General features: G+C 32.9%; 1 protein-coding gene across 1 annotated transcript in view; it reads right to left on the reverse strand.

Annotated features, from left to right (window-relative positions):
- The window catches only part of LOC145276726 (leucine-rich repeat serine/threonine-protein kinase 2-like), a 338,716-nt gene that overhangs the window by 233,409 nt on the left and 78,205 nt on the right, over positions 1–27,102 (reverse strand). Inside the window, exons 16-23 of the mRNA XM_080127947.1 lie at positions 26,164–26,244; positions 21,036–21,172; positions 17,650–17,770; positions 10,333–10,430; positions 8,205–8,324; positions 6,514–6,613; positions 3,680–3,781; positions 2,427–2,546 (exon numbers count right to left, since the gene is read on the reverse strand). Coding sequence (XP_079984073.1) covers positions 2,427–2,546; positions 3,680–3,781; positions 6,514–6,613; positions 8,205–8,324; positions 10,333–10,430; positions 17,650–17,770; positions 21,036–21,172; positions 26,164–26,244 — 879 coding nt within the window. The remainder of the gene's footprint in view (positions 1–2,426; positions 2,547–3,679; positions 3,782–6,513; positions 6,614–8,204; positions 8,325–10,332; positions 10,431–17,649; positions 17,771–21,035; positions 21,173–26,163; positions 26,245–27,102) is intronic.

Consider the following 27,102-nt stretch of genomic DNA (forward strand, 5'->3'; position numbering starts at 1 on the left):
ACGGCCTGTTGTTCTATCATTGTTGCTAAGCGACGACATGGAAAAAATTATTTTACCGATGATAGATAAATTAAAATAACGGTTTCGATTATCGATTATCTGTAATTATCGGGGGGTATTCTGAGACAAAACTTATCTTAGATCACTTACAGACTTATGCACTAAAGTTCTGTAATTTTTAAAGAAAATCTGTTCAGCCGTTTCGGAGTCTATAAGTAACGAACTCATACACACACAGACAAACTGCATTTATATAATTGCAAAGATGGATATACATTTCTTGATATATTTTTACTATGGGAAAAATTGTCATTTGTGCAACGTGAATTCCATGAACAAAGCTTCTTTCTTAGAACTGCACGCCTGTGGAACTCTGTTCCGTCTGCCTGCTTCCCACCTGACTACAACTTGGATGTCTTCAAGTTCAACGTTAACAAATTCCTAATAAACCGCCCTCTTAAGTAAACACTTCATTAAATCTCCACACTAGCGTACTGTACTTGCAATAACCCTTATCCCTGAGTGGCTTCCGGGCCTTGATAAGCGGTGACCACCGCGTAAAAAAAAACCCTTAAAATCTTAAATAATGCTATTGAAGATTTATTTCAAAATATTAATTAAATCTTATTAATATTCTAATTCCTACTACCCTTAGAACTGATTATGCCAAATGCAATTCTAGCCAATATTTTGAAAGCCTATAAGTGTCTATAAATAGAAACATTAGTATTCTTGGTTTTAACGGAATTTTAATTTTGACCCCATTATATGACTCACCGAGCATTCCAAGAGCTGTTCATAATAAATTTGTCACAATTCTGTTCAATAAGCCGGAAAGCCATATTTTTTCCTTATTATTAATAGTAGTATTAACAAGTAATAGCAGTAGTAATAACAATTTTCAACCTCTTCTATAATAAAAAGGGTATTTAATTTAATTTTAATTAATTTAATTTCTATCAATCTATAGAGCAATCTATAGTCTTGATAAACGTGCTATTTCGAGCACAGCGTTCGGACGAACATGCTATTTCAAAGTTTAGCATGATGTAACGTGGAGAGGAAGAGTCTGTTTTATTATTCAATGTTCACTTTTACGGCACATCAGCCCTTTTGAGAGATTTATAAAAACATATCTTTTATATTCTCTTTCGTACCTCTTGGCCGTGTCCTTCAGTCGTTTGTGCCCTGACGTCTGGCACACCTGAAACAAAAGCTTTCTCATGCATAGCAACAGATGCAAGTTTCATTTATTTGGACAATTGGATCTTTCCACAGTCGAAGTTGCGTCGCTGTTTTTCTGCGTCATCCTTAGAAGGAGAGTGGGAATTTTGCTATTTTGCTACCATCCACCTCCATCTTGTCGGCCCCACAAGAAGTCTTTCATCTTCTCGGAATTAGAGACAGGCTGACTCCTGAAAGAGACTCTTTGTGAATCTCCTGTTCTGATTGCGATTTCCCAACTAACTGACTAGAAATGCATGTGTGTTGTCTTTTCATTTTAATGTGTATGTGTTGGGTGGAAAATCTTGTTAACCGGCTTGCACTCAAAATGCACTGATCTTCCTCATGACCCCTTCCAGCATGCAGGTGCAATACATTGTCAATGTTAGTCTTAACCTTTAAGCCTTTCTGCACTTAACTTGAACAAAAGCAAGTTGGTTCAAGCTAGTATCGCGTTAATTGCATCACTGACACACAACAATGGTAGTATAGAAATGAGACAACAACGAAATAGAAGTTTCATTCTATATTAATAAACTTTATTTGTTACTTTCGTTAGTGGCGTTTAGCAGAAGAGTACAAGAGAAAAACGTGTTAGTAAGAGAGCCGTAGATAGAAACGTATTAGTATAATGGGTTCATTGTTCGTGTATTTATAGAAGTCATGAAGAGTTCGTTGTGTGGGAACGAAGATTAAATATCCGACAATTAGATACAGATCAGGCCTGTTGAAGGAGAAAGAAAGAGACAGATGTTTTTGTGTGAAGATAGAATGTTCGTTTGGGTACGGCACGTGAAAGCAAGTAGGAGTTTGAAAAGATATGGCTAGCTCGTTGTACTCACATCCTGCCTGGGGTAGCAGCCCCAGGCGAATTCTGCACCCAGGCAGAGTCAGGATGCGAAAGGAGGTTAATAATTTTAGGTTTTGCTTTTTGTATACTCTGTCACGTGATAGAGAGCTGACTTGTGATTGGACAAACCAGGAGGAGGAAATGAATTTCAAATCTCGAAGTTGTGAGAAGTAGCTCCTGCCTGTGTTTGTAGCGGCTGCTACAGCAGACTAGAAAATTTGATAAACTTTTATCGAACGATGGACAAAGTGATTTATACAGTTGAATAGACGCATATAAGATGCAAAATATTGAAGTAATTATTGAAAACATGATTTTAGATTCCTTATTTTAGATTCTGTAAAGAACTTACCTCCACAATCTGAATCCGAATTGCTGCTGTTGTTGCTAGAGTAACTAATAAAACTGTTATTTGGATCAAAGTATTTTCTGCAAAATACCCGGATTTGATGAGCGAGTTTCTTACCAATTTCTGAAAAGAAATTGACATTTTCAAATTATATTGAAAAAAAAAATATATATATATATGTCGGTAAAACAATGATGGACGTGTGCGGTGCATATCACCCTCCCCCTTCTCCCTACTCTAATATTTTTTATGTCTTTATAATTCTTCCGGATACTATTCATTAGGCACAACGTTTAATTTAGTAAAAGTTTCTATATAAATTTAACTTGGATTTTCGATTAGTGTTTAGCCAAAAAACATTTCGTTTACAAGTGATTTTTCTGAATTTGGAGTAGTCATCATTTAAATTCAACTTCTGAAGATTTAATGTTTTAATTGATAGAGAGAAGTACATTGGCATCACAAAATATCAATATAAAAAAATCATTAAAGAAATCTCTCATCTTCCTTTTGTTTTTTTTGTTTTTTTACATGGTAGTCACCACTTATCAAGGCCTGGAAGCCACTCGGGGATAAGGGTTATTGCGTGTACAGTAATCAATGGGATAATATCGTAGCAATCGTTAGTAATAGAGATTTGATGAAGTGTCTTATTTAAGGGAGCGGTTTATCAGAAATTTGTTTATGTTGGACTGGACTCCAAGTTGTAGTCAGGTGGGAAACAGGTAAACGGAAGAGCGTTCTGTTCATGGAATCTACGTTTTGATTTAGGCACAGATAAGGAGTGGGGGGATGTTACTAGTCTTTCTCTGCTCTATCGTCAATTCCATGAGTTTCAATCTCTAGCTGCACCTTATAAAACATTCAAAGCAAGAATTCATTTTCCATCGCAACAAAAAAATACTTTCATTCATTCCGCTGTGTGCAAGGCGAAATTTCCACAAACAAAATTTCCAGTTCGTGGAACATATTATCACGAGACTGGTTCTCTGCAGGTTACAACATGCTCGTCTTCAAATTCAATGTCAACAGATTCCTGTTATGAACTATCTCCATAATTAATCAAACTTGATCCATCCTAGCAATCATTCTCAATCCGTTCACAAGGCTCACCATCTTTCAACGTATAATCATTCAATTTCATTTAGACTCAACCTCGAGTTGCTTTTGGCCTTAATAAGTGGTGCTACATTAATAAAAAAAAAAAAAAAATTTTTTAAGATGGATCAAATATAATAAAATGAGACATCTTTTACCTGCCAATGAATTGCGACTTGAAACATTCTTAACAAATGTCGGGAAAAGCCAGTGTTGATCAAGACTGCCCAATCCAAGGTTGTTCCAGTAAATACTTTGAGCTACAAAATAAATCAAGATTTTAAAAAAAAAACATCAAAAATAGTTTAAGTTATGGCTGGGCAGTTTCATTAATAAAGTTTATCTTCATCAAAAGTTTGAAATGGGAGAAAAGATTTCAAGAAACACAAACTAATCTTGTTTTTAATTAAGCATTTTATTCCAATTAAAAGCGTCTCAGTTTTCTTGGCGCTCAGTAGATTACGTATGTATTATTATAGAATCAATGCTCTGTTGATTATTATATACTAGCCTGGGAGCCCGGGTGTTTGGAGGTGTACGTTGAGCACAAAAAAATAAAGTGGTAGCAGGAAGGTAGGCTCGAACCCGTACCGCAGAGGGGGGAAAAGAACGGGGAAAAAACGTGACGTCTTTGCTGCCAAACCGGAAGTGACGTAGGTTTAAATTAACGCTAGACAATCGAAAAGAGGGGATAACTTTCGAAAATATCGGCGAAAAAAGCGATCCCTCCCCGTAGAAAAGTGCCCAGTTGAAGGTGAAGAAATTAATGTTTTTAGCCAATTTTTTTTATATTTGTCGTCTGAAAGACCGAGATTCAAAACGATACTGATCTTGTGAAAATCCGCCGTCTCTGTTGAAAGTTTTAGGCAAACATGCAAACATACATACAAACATTTATATATTGATAGCTCAAATTTTCGACCTAAACTGATTAAAAAGCTTGCCCTATCTCTGAATACCCTTTATGTAAAATTTCAAATGTTTAGACCAGAAATTGTTTGAGTAATTTGATAGAGACCGCAGAAGTCATTTTTTTTTTAACTTTGACCTCTGTTATGACCCCTTAACATTTATTGTTTTGGGCTCAAATCAAGTTATTAAGTTAGATCCATGCTCAATGAACCTATATTCAAAATTTCAAGTGTTTAGACCCAAAATTGTTGGAGGAATTTGGTAGAGTTCTCAAAGGTCAAATCGTTGAACTTTGACCCCTTAACAGCCAAATTTCTGGCCGAAAACCGATTAAAAAGATTTTCCTAAATCTTAGTACCTTGAAAATTGACATAATTATTGTGTAGGGAAAATTGACATAATTATTGTGTAGATTGAAAATTGACATAATTATTGTGTAGGGAAATTTACGCAGACAGACACACGCACACAGACACGTTCACTTTTATAGATATATAGATTACGAGGAATAATTTGCTCAATGGACTAATTCGCAAAAAAAAAATGAAAATAAAATAAAAATAATGATAATGTCGTACATCAAATTCTGTCTGGGCTTGACGATGACTGCTCTGGAAAAATCTGATTAATGTTTAGTTTTAAAATATGCAAATAAAGAAATGATTTGCAGTGATTTTAAATGCTACCTCTTCTTTTTATCTTTTATCCGAAATTGAACTCATTAATAAGAAAAAAATCAAATAAAATGGTGAGGTACACCCGGGCTTGAACAGTAGCCGAATGCTCTACCACTCGGCTGTATCTCCAGATGATAATAAATCTGTTTTTTTGTTGTTTTTTTTTAAGAAAAAAATAATTTGCTTGGATTTTATTATTTCCCTTAGCCAGTGCAATGCAAAATATTCTTCTATAAAAATTATTCTTTTTTTTATATATAAATTATTCTTTTTTTTTTATATATAAATTATTCTTTTTTTTATATATATATAAATTATTCTTTTTTTTATATATAAGAGAAAGAGACTATTTTTTAAGATCGGATTTTTTCGGTTTTCAACATTTATCTGATGAATTTCTGTGCAAAACTTATCTACAAACACTGCCAGACACATAAATTACCTTTGCGTGAAATTTGCAAAAGATAGGCTCAGCCGTTTCGGAATCTATGAGGAAAGAACTCTCTCTCTCTCTCTCTCTCTCTTTCTCTTTCTCTCTCTCTCTCTCTCTCCCACACACACACACAAAGTGACTTTTATATAAGAGTGAAGATTTTTAGTTGCCATATTTACAAATACTTTTTTGATACATTAAAACAAATAAATTTAGGCTAATGGTTTTATAGATGAGATTAACTATTTGTGGCATCCTTGACTAGTCTCCGTGCAACTCAGTACTATCTGATGCACAAAATATAGCTTCTTGATAGTGAATGACAGCCTGTGTGTGGTGAAGAGTCACATCCCTCATGGGGATAGCCTGATAATATGCATAGGTATCAGTAATGGGACGATTCCAAACAGCTGGAGATAATGGCTTGCAGAATTAATTTAATTAATATCATTCAAACACTAGCGTCTTTGAAGATATGGTTAAGTGTTAGTTTTACTCATTTAGAATTGCTTTAAAGTTTCAATGCTCATTCATTTTACCACCAAATTTCAGACAATTTTTACAGACAAGATTTCAGACACTTTTTACAGACAAAATATAATAAATTTATAACTGCAGCATTAAGAATTTATATATAATGTTAAATAGAAATTTTTAAAAATTCTTAATGCTGCAATATTTTAAGTTATTAATTTATTATATTTTTTACTACAATATCTTGTCTTTTTCTTTTCCAGTTTTACCTTTTCTAAAATTAATCTTAACCATATTTCTTTTCATGCTCGCATTTTTCTATGTAATCCATGATTTTTAACCTTGTTAATATTCTTTAATTCACACTGAGTCAACTTCCATTTATAAAGGAGAAAAACTAAAATGGTGACGCGGTCATTACAGGGGACAACCTCTTACCCCAAAGATAATACAATAATGTGTACTAATAAAAACAAAAACAAAAAATTGTACTTACTCTGTGGTTCCTGTCCAATATGTTTCAGTAAGATTCCCACAAGTCTGTTGAAATTCTTTTCACACGCAACTTTTAAAGGAGTTAGAAGATCAGAAACGTCCTGGAAAAAAAAAAAAATTTCAAATCATTTCAGATAATATTTACAGAAGGACTCGTGTGAGGGGATCTTCCACTCACTAATAGACAAGTCTTTGTAAATCAATAAACGTGCTTAATCAAACACACACACACACACACACACACACACACACACACACACACACACACACACACATACAAATCATAGAATTATCAAAATGCATGGAATTTTAAAACTTTACTGCAGCTGATTCTTAAAATCATAGTGCCGATAGTGAGGAAGCAAAGAAACCCAGTAATGTTGAAATTTATCGTGAAGCAAGGGTTGCCTAATCATAAACAAGACCACGTATTTATGTATTAATTTTGAAATCCTAATGATCCATCTTCTAAAAATGATTTCAATTTTCTAAAAATTATGCTAGCCTTGGTAGGAAGAGAAATTATTTCATATATGTTGTACAATACATGTTGAAAGTATGTTAAATTGTTTCATATACGTGCTGTAAATTACCTTTTTTTTTTACTTGGGAGTCACCACTTCTCAAGGCCCAAAACCCACTCGAGGATAAGGGTAAATGAATGTAAGATGGTAGTATAGTAATGGTTAATGGTGTAAACTTTGTAGAATTTGATTAATTATGGGGACAGCTCAACAAAAATTTGTTTACATTAGAGTTGAAGGCTACCATGTTGTTGTATTCAACCGGGAAACAGGACAGCAGAACAGTGTTCCAAAGGTGGACAGTTCTAGGAAAGAAACTTTGTTCATGGAATTTGCTTTTTAGATTAATGCACAGATAGAGAGTGGGGAAAATAGTTTATAGTGGTTGTAGCTAGTAGAGTGATTTTTGTGAAAGTTTGGCAACGGGGGAACCATAGATCGGAGTTCAGTCGAGCACTTGTCATGACAATAATGATAGAGCTGAGACATGCTCGCAATGTCTCTTCAGTGGTAAAGAGGTTGCAGGGAAGATAAAAGAGCATCACCTACTAGATTTCGAAGCCAGTTTTGAACTCTATCAAGGCTGGATATGTTGAGAAGCTCCTGCCTAGATGTGGAAACGGTACTCCATTTTACAGTGTACCTGGCTCTTATACAGGTAGAGGATTGCATTGGCAGTAAGATACCTACTGGAGCGATAGAGTTATCGAATCAGTCACATCTTTTTTGTCTATTTTTTTCATTCACCAGTAATAGCTATATTAATTGTCAGTGTGCATCGTGGAATATTATGAAGATCCCAGCATCGTCCACCTCCTGCAGAACAGTAGAAGCAGGTAGCACAAAAGGAATTCTAAAGCCTAGCTTTTTGAGGGAAGAAACTATTAGAGAAGAAACCTTTCTGGCATTTAGGAACTTCAACAGTGAAGGGGTAGGATTTTGTTAAGCAGGTTTGTTGGGGATGTGTACGTCGAGGGGGCACAAGTGCAACGAGTTCATGAGAGCACATTCCATAAAATATATTTGTAAAACAGGCACAGAGATGCAACATTGCAGTGATGATGGGACAGAGGTTAGAGCTTAGTTGACAAAGTGGTACCTATTAAATTGAAAACTCATTTTTGGACCCTAAAATGACATAATGAAAAAATTTTTTTCAAGTCAATACCTTTGTAAGAAGACACCTGGCAATTTTCTCATCGCCATTCTTACATGCATAGAGTAAAGGTGTGTAATTATTTTCCATATAGTTAACGTCAGCATCTAAGTGCACCAAGCATTCCACTTCCTGAAATACAAAATAATTGGAAAACAATGTTTTCATTATTAACATTTATGGAAAAGTGTTGGAAACATTTTAAAGCATTTGACAATGGTAACATCGAGGCTGTTCACAAATAGAAATAAATAATAACTATGAAGATAGATATGAAAACTTGAAGATCTGCACCTCCTATTATACAAGATGTGAATGCGGCAACGAGGCAAGAAGTCTGGTAAAAAAAAAAAAAAACTTCCTCGTTCCTTCTTTGAGTCCGGTCAGAATAGAAATATTCTTTTCTTTTGACTTAGAAAAACTGCAGCTTGAGACGTATCCATTTTCTTCAGGTCTTAGAAGAAAATATCTAGTTATAGTGATAGACATTTCTATCTGGTATTTTTCCGGCATATTTAACTGCCAAGTCCTCAAAAGATTTCTTGGATTTATTTACTTGAAGTAGATTTCTCTCAGTGAGATACGAATTTGTCAGGTAACTTAGATGCAACCACTTTAACATGATAAACTTCGCCAGGTAACTTAGACGAGTTCACTTCAACATTTTAACGTTCTGTTTAGATGGAGAGAAGATATCACGTGAACATATTTTGAGTGTCAAATTCGAACTGCCTTGAATTTTATCGCAAAACACAGGAATGCACAGATCAATCAAGAGGCAGAAATTAGTCACATGAGAAACAATATCAGCAGCAGTGAATCAAACTCAAGAGAAAGGAAGAAGAGGTAAAGAAAAAAAAGAAGAAATACATCCTTCCTTCCCAAAATTTCCTACAGATTTAACAACACTAAATGCATGTTAAAATGTATTTTAATTCTGGGACATTTTTTACAAAGGAGTCACCATTTATCAAGGCTCGGAGGCCATGCGAGGATAAGGGTTAATGTGTGTATGGTAGTCAATAAGACAATATCATAGTAATCGTTAGTAGTGGAAATTTTGTAAATTGGATTACTTAAGGGGACGGCTCACCAAGAACTTGTTTACATTGGACTTGAATAGGGAAATGGAAAGAGAGTTCCACAGGCGTGCAGTTCTAAGAAAGAAACTTTGTTCATGGAATCTACGTTAGGTTTAGACACAAATAAAGAGTGGGGAAATTATTGTTAGCGGTTTCAGTTAGATGATTGTTTTTTGTGAAAGTTTGGCAAGTGGGACCATAGCACTTGCTATGAAAATAATGATAGAGCAGAGACAGGCTTGAAATGTTTCCTCTGTGGGAAAGCGGTTGCAGGGAAGAGAAAAGGACATCTCTTACTAGGCTACGAATTGAGGCTGAATGTGGCTACATTGAATAAATGTCAGCTCTACTACATAATCAAGTTACCTGAATTGATTTTTTTCAATAAAAGTTTTATAAAGCTGTAGTGTTGTTTTCTTTAGAGCGACAATTTTATCATTCCACCCTGTATATCATATCCATTAATTTTTTTTTTATTTATTTCACTTTTATTCACCCAGAACAAGGCATATTTCTACTGAAGTCTGAGGGGATAGGTTTATTGGGCTTAACCTGTGTCAGGAGTTGGGCAGCAAGATGTATTGTTCAGATTACATTTAAATTTCTGCATGTTGGTATTGTCAGGAAACAGGGAGCGAAAAGGGAATTCCAAAGGCCAACAGTTTAATGAAAGAAGTTATCAGACTAGAAAATCTTATGGCATCTCGGGACCTATATAGTGAAGAGGTGGGATTTTGTAGTTAGTTGGGGGAGTCAGAGGTAATTTCGTTTAGTGAATGCAAGTGCAGGAAGTTCATTGAAACACATTCTATGGAAGTATTTATAAAATAAGCACAGGATGCAACTCTCTACAGCAACGCAAAAGGAGCTGGGGTTCGGCAGTGTGGGACCTATTAGATAAGAAATCATTTTTTAAATCCTGTTTGAGAAGGAGAAGTTGGTTAGTGGTTGGTGCACCTGCTCAGATATGGTAACAGGACTCCATGCTTATGAACAAGTTTCCGAGAGGCATGCGTAGGTTCTGGAGAAAAGAGGTATGAATAAGTAAATTATCTTACAATTAGACTTCTCGATGCACAGGCCCTTAGCAGCATTATAGACTTGTTACTGTCATGACTCAGCACAAAAAGGCACTGGTAAGCAATGTTCAAAATTTCTTTAAAAGATAAAAAAAGAAGAAAAAGGAGAAGTTAGATTATGTTTAGTAATAATGCATCGATTAATTAAATACATGAAATGTTGCATATTACTTAGCTGTGGTGTGGTTTTAGGAAAAGTTTATCAAGCATGTGTAAACAGTGTGATGATGTGTGGAAGTGAGAATTGGAGATATGTGTTGCATGGAGAAAATAATACAAAACTGATACAGTGGATGTGTAATAGGAGTCTTAAAAAATGGCTAAGATCTTACTAGCCTGGGTGCCTGGCGTTGCCTGAGTACTTGGAGGTGTGTGTTGAGCAAAAAAATAAAAAAGTGGTAGTTGGTAGGCAGGCTCGAACCCGTACCACGAAGGAGGAAAAGAACATAAAAAATAAAAGGGTGTGATGTCTTTGCTGTTGCGTCCATCGCCAAACCGGAAGTGGCAAAGATTGAAATTAAGTCTAGTCAATCGAAAAGAAGGGATGACTTTCAAAAATATCGGCAGAAAAAAGCGACCCCTCCTTGTAGAAAAATGCCCAGTTGAGGTGAAGGAATTAATGTTTATAGCCAATTTTTCGATATTTGTTGTCTGAAGGGTCGAGCTTCAAAACAATACTCATCTCGTGAAAATCCGTCATCTTTGTCAAAAGTTTTAGGCAGATATACATACATACATACATACATACATACATACATAAATACATACATACATACATTTAAACAGACAGGTAAGATTTATATTATAGATGACCTCTGAGGACGAGGGATTAAATAAAGATCTAGCCACAGATAGGTTAATTTGAAAGTCAATTTCTCAAAGTTGCCCAACACATGCTAAGATGTAAAATCGATGTTAAACTGATGATGATGATCATCATCATCATCATCATCATCATCATCATCATTATGATGAGTGAATAAAATGATAGATTGTTAGTTGAATGATGATGAATATCATGAGAGGATTGAAAATTATGAATGGGATACACAAAATTGGATGACTTATCATGACCGTTTATGATAGTATTTGTTGACATTGTATTTGAAAATGACCATGTTGTAGTCCTCAGAGAAGCAATCCTATGGCAACATGTTATACAGATGGGAAGTTCTTGGAAGTTAAGTCTATGAGGGATCGATAATTGACTGGTTAGCGTAATCATTTGATGTAGAAATTTTCTTTAATTAAAACAAGCTGCTATGAGAATTTAGGATTAGTAAGAACGCAATATAAGGTCTTGAGAGATATGACCACTCGTGCGAATGGCCCATCCAGAAACATGGTCCATTCATTTAAGCTAATGATAAAAATCGTTGTTGTTTCCCACTTCATGAATGCAGCGCTCCTCAGAAAAGAATCAATAAGACATCTTCAACCTCTGGACAATGCACCACGGCAGTTATGGCCCCAGACTCATGATGTATACTTCTGTAGCATACATTTGTTCATACACTTTTTGTTAACTATATAACTGCGTTTGTCTTGATTATTATAGTTGATTATTATAGTTGATTATTATAGTTGATTATTATAGTTGATTATAGTTGAATATTATAGTTGATTATTATAGTTGAATATTATAGTTGATTATTATAGTTGATTATAGTTGATTATTATAGTTGATTATTATAGTTGATTATAGTTGAATATTATAGTTGATTATTATAGTTGATTATTATAGTTGATTATAGTTGATTATTATAGTTGATTATTATAGTTGATTATTATAGTTGATTATAGTTGAATATTATAGTTGATTATTATAGTTGATTATAGTTGAATATTATAGTTGATTATAGTTGATTATTATAGTTGATTATAGTTAATTATTATAGTTGATTATTATAGTTGATTATTATAGTTGATTATAGTTGAATATTATAGTTGAATATTATAGTTGATTATTATAGTTGATTATAGTTGAATATTATAGTTGATTATTATAGTTGATTATTATAGTTGATTATAGTTGAATATTATAGTTGATTATAGTTGATTATTATAGTTGATTATTATAGTTGATTATAGTTGAATATTATAGTTGATTATAGTTGTGTTTGTCTGTATTATTATAGTTGATTATTATAGTAGGGTGTCCCAAAAGAAGCTGAATTGATCAAATATAAGATAGAACAATAGAAGCATCAAACTAGCGAAAAAAGATTTCAGAGCATCTAGATTAACTCTAATAAAGTCATCATGAGTCGTTACACCATCAAGGAGTTGATATTTATCATAGAGTGGTATTTTCAGTTGAATTTAAATTTCAAATCCGTCAGCTTCTTTTGGGACACTCTGTATATGCTGTCATGACGTTTGGTGTGAAATCTAGTTTCAGTTTTATTTTTGATAAACATTAGATTTATTTCTTACAAAGCAAAAATACTTACACCTAATCGTGCCATTAGACAAATGGCCAACTCATTAATTAGACGAAGCGAAAAAAGAATCAACTATAAAAAAGAAAGGAATTAAAACGAAAAAATAAAGTTTCAAGAACGAATAAACAAGCAACAGAAAAAAAAAATATAATACCAACACCCGCACTCGAAGAGAAATGCCAAAGTCTCCAGGTGTCTCCCAGAGCCACCAATTTTGATGAGTACCTATTTACTTACCGCGCCACGAGGTAAGAGTTAAACACAAGGTCGGTTTTTATCTGGTAAAAATTCAGTTCCCAAAAAGCGGACATTTTGAATTGGTATAAAAATAAAAATTGCTTCAGTTTAGAAGTATCTGTCCTTCACTAATCAAAGACACAACATTATTTATTTGCATAAGATATAAAATATTATGGGATTGATATGTAGTTTGTTTGAAGCATTGTGTGGGATAGGTATGTAGTAGAGATTTAGAAGGCTGTCTCAATGCGAGGAATGAAATATAGTCGCTGTTGGTAAGAGAAGACGAGAACAAATAAAAAGTATAAACATGTTAATTACCTAATCAAACCATACATAAATCCCGTACTCACATTTGCTCCGTGGCCCCACAAAGCTACCCAACTTCCTCTCCATCATCTAGCATGCTTTGAATCGATTTGTTACGCCCACCATTTGAAAAGGGAATTTTTCCGAAATCAATAATGGATATTGTCGCAGACATTACAAGTAAGACATTTATACTTAATACAATTGAATAAATATGTGTATATATAAAATATATGTATGTACTTATTGATTTGTAAATCGCCACTTGTTCTCGTCTTCTCTTACCAACAACGACTATATTTCATTCCTCGCATTGTGACAGCCTTCTAAATCTCTACTACATAAAATATTATATTTGGAAAAGATTAGGCACAAGGCTATCAAAAATGTTAGGATAATGGAGATCGTTTGGTCAAAAATGATTAAAAAAAAAACAATAAAAAAACTGCCTATGTTACTCTTAACTAGAATTATGCCAATCACAACAATACCACGTATACTCTAAGAATCCATCCTATTTACACTTTGATCTGAACTTGAAGGTCAGGAAGATTCAAAAATTTTTTCTCAAGATTTCATATCTAATGACATCATGACTGATGATCCCGATTAGTCATATATCTAAATCACATTGAATCACCAGTTCTTGATACATCACCAAAGTTAAGCAATATTGAACTTAGTACTTTGTAGCAGTAACCATAATAAACTGTTTTTTTTTCTTTTTGTTTTTACATAGGAGTCACAGCTTATCAAGTCCCGGAGGCAACTCGAGGATAAGGGTTAATGAGTGTACATTAGTCAATGGGACAATATCGTCGTAATTCTTTTTTTTTCAAACATAGGAGTCAACACTTATCAAGGCCCGGAGGCCACTCGAGGATAAGGGTTATAGAGTGTACAGTAGTCAATCGGATAATATTGTAGTAATTGTTAGTAATGGAGATTTGGTAAATTGGATTATTTAAGGGAGCGGTTCATCAAGAATTTGTTTATGTTGGACTTGAAGTCAACCAAGTTGTAGTCAGCTGGGAAGCAGGCAAATGGAGGAGAGTTCCACAGGCGTGCAGTTCTAAGAAAGAAGCTTTGCTCATGGAATCTACGTTTTGATTTATACTCTAAGAATCCATCCTACTTAAACTTTGATCCGAACTTGAAGGTCTCATGAATTAATGCCCCCTTGCTGACTGATGCAGCCACACACTGACCAGTCAGCTACCAGGGTGCATTAATCCTATATGTCTCTTAAGGAACTAATTGTCCCTGACAGGAACTAGCCAGCAGCAAGCAGAGGAGCCCAGACAACCAAAGAAGACAGACCTCTCTCCTCCCACTCCCCCATCCACTGAATCCCTCCAGACTACGACTACTTTACTGAAGACCTTCACTGGACAACCTGGAAACACTTTCAGTTTCTACCTCCCGACACGATAACATCCTAGAACTTTCCATTCCTTTTTATTTTTTTTTATTTCACCTCGGACACAGTTCCTCTTCTTTCAAAATAAACCCTTTCGTTGTTTTGTTCTAAAAAAGAGGTGTTGAATGATTATTTTGTGCTTCTGTGTTGCAAATTAGTCTTTTATTAGGGGTTTTGTGCATTCAAGCATATAAACTTACCTAAAACTTAGATGGGTGACCCGGTGAATACCACGTGCTATAAACAAACACACCTAATCTAGGTGCGTAAATTTATACTAGAGGGTTTAGTTGCTGGAGGGTTACAGCTAGCTTCTTCATACTCTGTCCTTATTATGACATTCCATTAAGGAAAGGGAGAAGATTCGCTGTTTTCTGGGTCGACTGTTGTTTTGAGTGGGTAAAAAAGTGGAGATTTTCAATCCTCTCATAGTCTTCATCTTCATTCAACTGTCAATCGAGCCATCTAAGTAATCCTTATTCTCGAGTATTTTAAGCCTTGACAAGCGTTGATTTATCATAACAGAGCGCGGATGCACATATGCAAATGCAAAGCCATGTGCGAAGAAAAAGACTATAAAAAGAGCGTGTGCACAGACCGACGATCACATTTGAGCATGTTCGAGAGTATGTTTGAGAGCACATTCAAGGTTTAGAGGACGTTCAAGAGAACAGTGATCAGAGAGAAGGAGCACGGTCACAGTTTATTCGAGAAAGTATCTGGAAATAAATGTTGTTCTTACAAAAAAAATAGAGTCGAGTTATTACTTGTTCTATATTCCTTGCAACATACTCTGCATACAACGTGTTGGGTCTACATGTATAAACGTGTGTACTACGTTGCATTAATAGTAAAATAAAATAAAAACATCTTATTAGATACATTCTTCGTTTATTTGAATCCCGTGTTCTGCTAAATGCACTTTCCAGGTATAATTCTTTTTTTTTTTTAAATTTTTTTTTTTTACACAGTGATCACCACTTATCAAGACCCGGAAGCCACTCAGGGATAAGGGTTATTGCAAATACATTACGTTAGTGTGGAGATTTGATGAAGTGTTTAATTAAGGGGGCGGTTCATTAGGAATTTGTTAACATTGGACTTGAACACATCCAAGTTGTAGTCCGGTGGGAAGCAGGCAGACGGAACAGAGTTCCGCAGGCGTGCAGTTCTAAGAAAGAAGCTTTGTTCATGGAATCCACGTTTTGATTTAGGCACAGATAAAGAGTGGGGGAAATTTTTCACAGTGGATTCGGCTAGACGGGTGTTTTTCGTGAAAGATTGGCGAGGGGGGATCAGAGATTGGAGTTCAGACGAGCACCTGCCATTTTAAGACACCTCATGTAAACAAAAGATAGCTTCAACTTGTTGTTGATCTAAATAATGCTATCTAGTGCACACAGTTAGTGTAGTTGATTAATCAGCTAAATAAGTAATCCTATGTTATTGAAAGATAAAATAAAGGAATGACACTAATCTTTCTAACTGAATGGGAATCCTAGAAATATGCAAATAAACACAATTTCGAATTGATAAAGTGGATACATATATAGAGGAAGATATCGTGGACTTTTATGTGACAAATAGAAAATCCAAAGAATGCGATCATGTTTAAAATCAATATGTCGGACATTCTAATGCATGTTCTAAATTTTAATTTTGTGCTTCGTGAGTATTGATGATGCAATGGTTACTACGTCTATCCTTGTAAAACATTCACAGCAAGAACTCGTCTAACTACCACCACTACAAAGAACTTTACTTTCTTTCTCTGTGAACCTAAAATCAAAGCTTCTTTCCAAGAACTTTCCATCTGTGGAACACAATACCATGCGTCTGCTTCCTTGCTTTAAAACATTGCCATCGTTAAATAGAATATAAACAAATGCTTGTTCACGGCCTCCTAAATAATCAAATTATGTCCATCATTTGTTTCCATCCCTACTTCTAGTATTGTTCAGCATCCACCTAAAAATCTCATTAACCCATACCCTCGTGTTGCTTTTGGCGTTGATAAGTTGTAACTTATATGAAAAAATATCCACAAAATGAAAAAGAAAAAAAAACAAAAAAAAAACAAATAAGCAACAATGATTTGTAGAAACCAAATAACACGCACAATTCTTTTGGTTAATCTACTTAAAAATGTTTGTTTCTTAGCATGTAGCAATAAAGTTAGCAATTGAAACGAGTAGCTATTAATACAATAATTTTGTTTCCAGCCATATTTTTGACCCATTATTATTCTATTTTTGTCTTATTCTTGTTTCATTGTTATCCTATTCTTGTTCCACTTTTGTCCAATTTTGTACGATTTTTTTTATTACATTTTTTTTTTTTTTACATTTTAACCCCAAACAAGGCACATTGCCACTTTGATGTAGGGGGCTACTATCAGGGACATAAGCTACAGGGGTACTATGTAGGGAGTTAGGCAGCAAGATGTCTGTTCACATTACACTTGATTTTCTGCATGTAACTACAGTTGGGGAAGCAGGGACCCGGAAGGGAGTTCCAAAGTCTAGCAGTTCTGGGAAAGAAACTACTGGAGTACAAAGCTCTCTTACGTCTAGGGATCTCTACTGTGTAAGAGTGGGATTTAGCTGCTTGTCGGGTTTGTCGGGGGAATTTAAGTCGAGGGGGTACAAGTGCTTGTAGTTCGTCGGAGCATTCACCTTAAAATACTTGTAGAACAGGTCCTACTATAGTCCCATTATTGTCTTATTGTCTTGCTACATACTTGTCTTCTTCTTATCCCATCCTGTCTCATTTGTATCCTATTCTTGTCCTATTATTGTTTTGTTCTTGTCCTATTCTTATCTCATTTCTGTCCTGATCATGTTCTACATTTAAAAAGAAATGAACGATATCTTCTTTTCATACCTGGACAATTATTGTAATTCCTGAAAATGGCAAAAACAGGAGTTTGACAGTCATACCGGATGAAATATTCAATCTTTGAATACTCTCCAAGTTCTTCAAAAAGAACAATTAAGACGCAGCACTGAAAATAAAACAATGTTTATGCAATTAATGATTGTATCTCAATGTTTCATTATATATATATATATATATATATATATATATATATATATATATATATATAGTAAGTTGTAAAATATATATGGCGATTAAGCTACACTGAATATTCCGCGTTTCATCCACTCTTAATCGCCATATATATTTTATAACTTACTAACTAGTTCTACCTACGTATTGAGCACTTTTGAAGTAAATACTTAAAGTTTACGCATAAATTTATACTTTCGTATATTAATTTTATGTGAGTAAATTAAGTAGTTATATATATATATATATATAATAGCTGTACCTTGCCACACGTTGCTGTGGCTCAATTTGGTGTAATGGCAAAATCACCATATTAAGAACGCCATATTAAAAATGGCTTTTGGAATGAATGCCACAGTTCTCCTCACATTAAGACTTTTTTTTTGTAATAAATTGTTAGTTGAAAGCACAGAATAGTTACCAAACACCATCCCCTCCCCATGATAAGAATGGCTAAAAAAATAACGATTTTCTTTTTAGAAACGTATCTGTATGTCACCTAAGAATTTCTTTAATGAAGGAAAAGCATCCATATTTTTTATAAAAATCAACTTCTTTTTTAAAAAAAAAAGTGTATTTTAACTGTTAAAAGTTTTCTGGAAAAAAAAAAGCTTTAACCTAACAATTTATGGTAAAAAAAAAAGCAAAACCCCAACAATCGACTGACGTATAATGTCACATATTTTTTTTTTTGGCAGATTTGCCGTTTAGTTGTACAAATAGCCTACAACCCTGTTATAAAAAAAGGGACACGTTGGGTCGTAACCGGAATATATCAAGAAGTTTCTTTACGTATAATTTATTTTAGATTAACCATATTGTTTAACAAATAAAAGGATTAAATGTGCTTAATTTTATAATTTATTATTGTTTCATAATTAAACATTTAAAACATTAAACAATACAAATAATACGTTGTTTAACAAAGTTGATAAGTTGTAACTTATACGAAAAAATATCCACAAAATGAAAAAAAAAAAAACCCCAAAAAACAAACAAATAAGCAACAATGATTTGCAGAAACCAAATAACACGCACAATTCTTTCGGTTAATCTGCTTAAAAATGTTTGTTTATAAGCATGCCGAAATAAAGTTAGCAATTGAAATGAGTAGTTATTAATACAATAAATAAATGCGTTATTCATTCATCCAAACAAAGATTTTACTCATTATAAACCATTCTTGGTGTATGATTACTATTTCCTGTTAATTTCAGTGTTATATGACCAGTAGTTTTTTCAGCGTTAATACATTAAATACACACATGCGTACATCTACTGTTTTATTGATATAGATATGATAAACGTTTTAATCTTTTCTCTTTATGTATTGTATCCTAGCTCATTGTGAGATTTTCCTGTGTTATCCCCCCCCCCGATTTATCCATGTGCCATTTTTACCTGTTTCAATTTTACTTGTGTCATTTTATTGTACCATTATTACCCCCCCCCATCATTTTAGTCACCACCAGTATTTTCTTTATCGTATAGGCCCTGTCGGTGGGGCATTAGAATACACCGACTGCCCCCCTGCAGAGGGTAAAAGTCCCTCAATGGGGGTCCTGGATATGACCTTAAACTATATCCAGTGGTGAGGCCCCAGCTTGTGGGCTTTGAGGAGTGTGGAGCCATCCTTTAATTACCATTGCTCCCAGGTCCACTCTGACCCGGAGTGGTAGTACCTGTTAGGGTTCCAACTATGGGTTAAATAGAAACCGACTTGAAAACAACAAATATATTCTATTAAAAAAATTTTCTTCAAAATCTTTGGATTCGGCATTAAATAACCCGAAAAGGGTTGATATGCCGTAAAACAAAAACAACCGACCAACTTTATCGTATAATTTGCATAGATTTACTTCGGGTTTTTCATTAATTTAGACAAATGAAGAATTTCGTAAAAACGTTGATTAACTCCCCCCACCCCTCTCTCATTGTTTATTAACGTTTTCCTCTTTGCAGTTTTAGACCACCAAAAACAGAAGTGTGAGATTCGTTCAGTCATTAGAATCCGTTTCTAAAATGGTCCCAGCAAAATAAATCAAAGGTTTTAGTTATACAATTATTGTTTAACTGTAACCTAGGCTTTGCTCACAGAAAAATTAAGATGAGGTTCTGCTTTGTTTTGCCACATACATGCAAACTTTTTGATAAAAAAAAAATCTTCCAAATAATAATAAAACTTCAAAACAAAATTTACATTTTAGAGTAGGCCCTGTCGGTGGGGCATTAGAATATACCGACTGCCCCTCTGCAGAGGATAAAAGTTCCTCAATGGGGGTCCTGGATATGACCTTAAACTATATCCAGTTGTGAAGCCCCAGCTTGTGGGCTTTGAGGAGGGTGGAGCCATCCTTTAATTACCATTGCTCCCAGGTCCACTCTGACCCGGAGTGGTAGTACCTGTTAGGGTCCCAACTATGGGTTAAATAGAAACCGACTTGAAAACAACAAATATATTCTATTCAAAATTTTTTCTTCAAAATCTTTGGATTTGGCATTAAATAACCCGAAAAGGGTTGATATGCCATAAAACAAAAACAACCAACCAATCAACATTTTAGAGTAAGACACTTTTTTTCTGTATAAACTTACAGTAGAATGATCACTCACTTTCAAACTTAATGCTCAATCAATCTCGAACTAGATGGCATATTAAAGAACGGGTAACCATTTTTTCTCAACATATTTTCATGGTTCGTATTAGATTTTATATTTTTAATTATTATTGACATTTATCTCCAAACCAATATATATATATATATATATATATATATATATATATATATATATATATATATATATATATATATATATATATATATATCAAACGCCTGCATCCCTGGAGCGAAGCCAAACTTAGGGTTTCAATCATGATCAATTTTGATCACTTTTAGGATTTAGGTTTAGTATTGAAGTTAATGAAAGTGTTTATTTTATTTCTATGTTTGTTTTTGGTCAAACAAATATCATAATTTGATTTTATATTGCCTAGATTATTTTTCTCTCACACCTCCAAAAAATATTAACCTTACTCCCACCAATGATTATGCATGACTCCTAGTTACATACATAATATAATCCGAATGTTTATTGCAGTGAGCGATTACGTTGCTTAATTTTTTTAAATATTAAAATAAATTGTCGAATTCAAATGTTGAAATAAAGAAAACACAGGTAATAAATGATAGTTTTCTTACCTCCACTTGTATGCTCGGTACAAAAGGGTATTTCTTCATGAGATCAACGATCATTCTTGCCATTGAGTCAGTCTTGAAGTTTTCAGGAATTACATGAGTCAGTAATTGAAGCAGGTAAAGTCCTTTCCTTTGAATACCTGAAGAAGCACAGAAAACATTATTTGGCTATTAATAAATATATTTTCAGCAAAAGACTCTTTAACATGAGATAATAAGGCTGTTTAATTGTTTTGTTTTTTGACAACTTGATGAAATATTAGAAGTCATCACGAGTATTCAATTAAAATAGTTAACGTCCATTAAGATTTATGCATTATAAAGATTTACAAATTCTAAGAGCTATTCAACACCTTGGATTCAATGTCTGTCTACCACTCTTTATCCGCATTTTTTTTTTTTGTAAAATTGGAATTTTAAAAATACATTTGCATGCACATTTTTTGGTTAAAAAAAATGATGAGCACCAAGGGGCATGCTATCAGTATTTTTATCAAAATAAATGACATTTACATGTTTTTTTTTACAATCCTACATTTTAAATGAATACTTTTTACATTTTCTTCATTTTAATCGAAAACTGTTGATATTTTCTTCATTTTAATTGAAATCTTTCGATATTTCCTTCATTTTAATTGAAAACCTTTGATATTTCCTTCATTTTTATTGAAAACTTATGATATTTCTTTCATTTTAATTGAAATCTTTCGATATTCCTTCATTTTTATTGAAAACTTTTGATATTTCCTTCATTTTAATTGAAAACCTTTGATATTTCCTTCATTTTAATTGAAAACTTATGATATTTCCTTCATTTTAATTGAAATCTTTCGATATTCCTTCATTTTAATTGAAAACCTTTGATATTTCCTTCATTTTAATTGAAAACTTTTGATATTTCCTTCATTTTAATTGAAATCTTTCGACATTCCTTCATGTTAATTGAAAACTTTTGATATTTTCTTCATTTTAATTGAAATCTTTCGATATTTCCTTCATTTTAATTGAAAACCTTTGATATTTCCTTCATTTTTATTGAAAACTTATGATATTTCTTTCATTTTAATTGAAATCTTTCGATATTCCTTCATTTTAATTGAACACTTTTGATATTTCCTTCATTTTAATTGAATACTTTTGACATTTCCTTCATTTAAATGAAAACTTTTGACATGTTCTCCATTTTAATTGAAAACTTTTTGTATTTTCCTCGTTTTAAATGCATATTTTTCAACTTCTACATTTTAAATGAATTTTTGACATTTCATACATTTTAAATGAATGTTTTTGACATTTCAATTGAATACTTTTGACATTTCCTACATTTTGAATAAATACTTGAATCAATTATCATCAAAACTGAACGATTTTACTTAATAAAGAATTTTGAATTTTTTTATTACAACCTGATATATTAATAAAACTAATTAGAATAGATTCACAAAACAATAAAACAATGAAAATTAATCACACAATGATTAGCAGTATATAAAAAATTGTTCAACTCTTTTAGTACACAGGTGGCATAAAAAGATTTTATTATCTTGTGACACAAGGGAGAAAATCTTGATTACGTAACCACAAAAGTACACGATTTTAAGTATTGAAGGCATTTCAGCCAATCTAAATTTATGGCCGATAATTTATAACATGAAAATCAGCTTTTCCAAAACAATACGACATCAAGACAACAGACGTTGTACATACAAAGAATGCACAATACCTTTTCAGGTATGTTTTATGATAATAATAATAATAATAATGATAATAATAATAATAATGATAATAATAATAATAATGATAATAATAATAATAATAATAACAATAATAATAATAATAATAATAATAATAATAATAATAATAATAACAATAATAATAATAATAACAATAATAATAATAATAATAATAACAATAATAATAATAATAATAACAACAACAATAATAATAATAATAATAACAACAACAACAATAATAATAATAATAACAACAATAATAATAATAATAATAACAACAACAATAATAATAATAATAATAATAACAACAACAATAATAATAATAATAATATTAATAATAATAATAACAACAATAATAATAATAATAACAACAACAACAATAATAATAATAATAATAATAATAATAATAATAATATTAATAATAATAATAACAACAATAATAATAATAACAACAACAACAATAATAATAATAATAATAATAATAATAACAATAATAATAACAACAATAATAATAATAATAATAATAATAATAACAATAATAATAATAATAATAACAATAATAATAATAATAATAATAATAATAATAATAATAATAAATGATAATACATGTGTCTTATCTTAATACTTTACTGCAGTTGTAGCACTCTGGAGACCAATTCTTTGATCTTCACAGATTATCTGGATGACAGCTCAATACGTAGACAGCTTGCATCTTGTTAGTTTGGCAACACGTCGTGGCAATTCGTTTCCTCTTGTAATAAAATTCTTCTTTGCAATAACAAAACGTTATTAATAAAGAATAGAATAAATTCATTCGTGGTTTAACGCTCATTTTGGGTGGGCAGGTGGAAGGATGGTATCTTTACTTGACAATATACATCTATACACACAAAATACTTCCAACCCATTTTCATACAGTGGAGAACCCGACTACTTTCTATTCAGTAAAAAAAAAAAAAAGAATGATCTGATTTGCTTATTCACCACATCTCATTAGTGACTTCCTATCTGTGATGTAACTGCACTAACACAACATTTAATTGAAAATTTCTCTCTATTTAATTATAACATTATGTGGAAGTTTTTCTTTCTAACTGTACGTTTCTATACAGTTGCATTAAATATTGCTTTGCAGTTTCATGGTTAAAATACTTCCGAAAATTAGATAACCCTTTTTTTTAAATTTCATCTTATGTCAATGTAGATTCTCAGCAATCAAGAAGCCCTTTACTGGGACTGACACTTGATCTCTATATCTAAGTGGTCATTTAAAAATCTTCTTTAACTTTCACACGTTATAATTTTTCCTTAAAGAAATTATTGTCATTAAATAATGTTTTCTTTGATATTTTATTTACAACTGCACTTACTATTGTCCTGCTTTTTCTGCTTCTACCGCTAATCTCTTTGCATGCCGGCCATCCTTCGTTGCTTAAGTGAAGGACGATTTTCATCTTACGAATTGACCAGTTAATTATGTTATAGTACATGATTCTTGTGGTCTCTTGGTCATACAAGATTCCAGGATAAACATTCATCTAGTCTAGTGAAGGTTAAGGTACTTGAGGTAACATCACTTGGAGAATGTGCATCATTCTGTGTCGAGCGGATCTTATTTGTGATTCGAATACTATGTATGTATATAAATAAAGCGAGTCCAAAAAGTCACTGAATGATTTTCGACTTAAACAGATTCTTTATTTTTAATGATATTATACTGTAATCTTAACAAAATCTGACTAAGACATTGGAAAATTTAAAAGAAAGCAATGGCAAAAGTTAAACAATCTTTATTTATGAAAATAATGTCTTTTAAATGTTGCCCATTTTCAGTTTCGCATATTTGTGCTCTTTCCAACACATTATTCATGACAGATTGCAGAAGCTCTGGATCGCGATTTAACTCCTTTATTTCGTTCCTGATTTTTTTCCTTCAATTCTTGCAAAGTTTGAGGGTTGTTGACATAACGGCACACAATGTTTCGAATTGTGTTGTGACTTAGGCTATCTCTTACATGAAAATGCCGTCAATAAGCTCTTTGAATCAAAACAATTGACCTCTGATTTTGGTAAAACAATTTCTCAACTTGCGTACGTTGTTCAATGCTATACTTATCCATAATTATTGTAAAAATATTATCTGTAAAATATCTGAAATATAGAAAGAAATAATCATTAATGGTAAAAGTACAAAGACTTTTAACCCTTCAGTGACTTTTTGCACAGCCCGTATTTGGTTGGAATTTACTTGTAAGATGAGTTATCCTCATGCCAGGTTGTCATAAAAAATCCTTGTACAAAGAAACCGAATACATTCAAGGATGGTGTTTAAAATGTAATTAAAACTTTCCGGTAGTATATATCCGGAAAGTTGTGAGCGACATTTCTTTCTTTAAATGCTCTCATCTCACATATCTAATGTGCATACGACTAATACTTTAATATCACTTGCTGTATAGTAGCTTGAATTAATAAAGAAAAAACCTTAATTTTCATCTTCCGAATTGTCCAGTTAACTATGTTGAAGTACATCATTTTTGAGGTCTCCCGAGATCCCAGGACAAGAATTCATCTAGTCTAGTGGAATATCCTGATAAATGCTGTTACTAGAGATAACATCACCCCATGCACAATTCCTCAGGGTGTATAGCCATGCCGAGGAGATCTTATTTGGGCTTGGAATACTACGGCTGGAACGATGAAATTGTCGCCCTAGAAAAGACAACATGATTCCATTTCCGTTTGATAAAAAACCGGTTTTCGTTTTTTGGTCGCAGACCATTTACTAGTTGGCCAGTTGTGTACAAATCCCAAGAGTATTAGGAGCCTTCTATCATGTCTAAAAGTGACACAATGTTCAACGAGCAAGATCAGGGATGTGCCGCTGTTAACATATAGATACAACATATGCTCTCTACCGATTCAAGTTATGACAACAGAACTATTGCCAGCACTCTCAAAATACATCGCTTGATTGCCACGAATAATAGAGATGTGCCTAGGGTGATGAAAACAAAGTTTCTGGCTATGGTTATGGTCCTTGTTGTGGTTTCAAGTGAGGGCTACATCATGCCATCTTACATCTTCGAGGTGGGCTTGAAAGTCAACACCAAAGTGTACCTGGATGTGCTGAATACTGTAGTGATCCCCTGGTGCAATCAGGTGTCTGCTGCCAGTCCCTGGGTGTGGCTGCAGAGCTCCGTTCTGAAGAGAACCAGGCTTGGATTCAGGAGGAGTGTTACGAATTTGTACCCTTCTCTCACTGGCCCCTCTCCTTCCCCGACCTAAAACCCTGGACTACTTCGTTTGGTCATATGCTGAGAACCTCACCAACATGACCTAAATCAAAAGAAAAGCTATTACACTGCTTGTTACCCTTGTCTTAAACGTTTACTTACATAAATTGTCATGAAATTTCTTCATTATATTCAGAATCTGATTTAAATTCTCACTGTCCAAGTGATATCTACTGGTACGATCTGAAAATAATACAAGAGAAAGAGTAAAGAAGAACTTTATATATATATATATATATATATATATATATATATATATATATAACCAGAAGTGACGTAGGTTTAAATTAAGGCTAGTCAATCGAAAAGGCGACTGATGTTTCAACAAAAAGCACTAGCGGAAATAATGCAACAATACATAACACATGGGCCCTACATACAAACATTTGAAAATACTACAAAAAGATTAATATGCAAATTGGAAAAAAATAATAAGAGACTCGTTAAATAGAAAATCTCCGTGCTTTTCAACAATACATATTTAAATGAAAACTTGCTGCCTTAATATACACGATTATATATATATATGTGTGTGTGTGTGTGTGTGTGTGTGTGTGTGTGTGTGTGTGTGTGTGTGTGTGTGTTTGCAGATGAAGAGAAAGGGAGATTAAATGGGAGGTAAATAAAATTAATAAACTAACATAAGTTCGTTTACATGTTCAAAGAAATCAAGATAAAAATAATTACGATAGTGTACGATCGTTTCAATATATATATATATATATATATATATATATATATATATATATATATATATATATATGCATGTGTGTATATTATATATATATATATATATATATATATATATATATATATATATATATATATATATATATATATATATATATATGCACACACATGTATATTTATGTACGTGTGTGTATCATTTTTCTCTTCAAGAAAGAATGTTATATTATGAACCCATTTTAAGAATTCAAAAACACAACAACCATTGGTGTAAGCAACAGTCCGTTTTTATTTCTCTTGTTGTTTCTTGCTTATGGTAGAGAGAGAGAGAGAGAGAGAGAGAGAGAGAGAGAG

The sequence above is a fragment of the Euprymna scolopes genome, chromosome 1, assembly GCF_053919585.1.
Source record: "Euprymna scolopes isolate OS-2025 chromosome 1, ASM5391958v1, whole genome shotgun sequence".
NCBI classification, from domain to species: Eukaryota; Metazoa; Mollusca; class Cephalopoda; order Sepiida; family Sepiolidae; genus Euprymna; species Euprymna scolopes.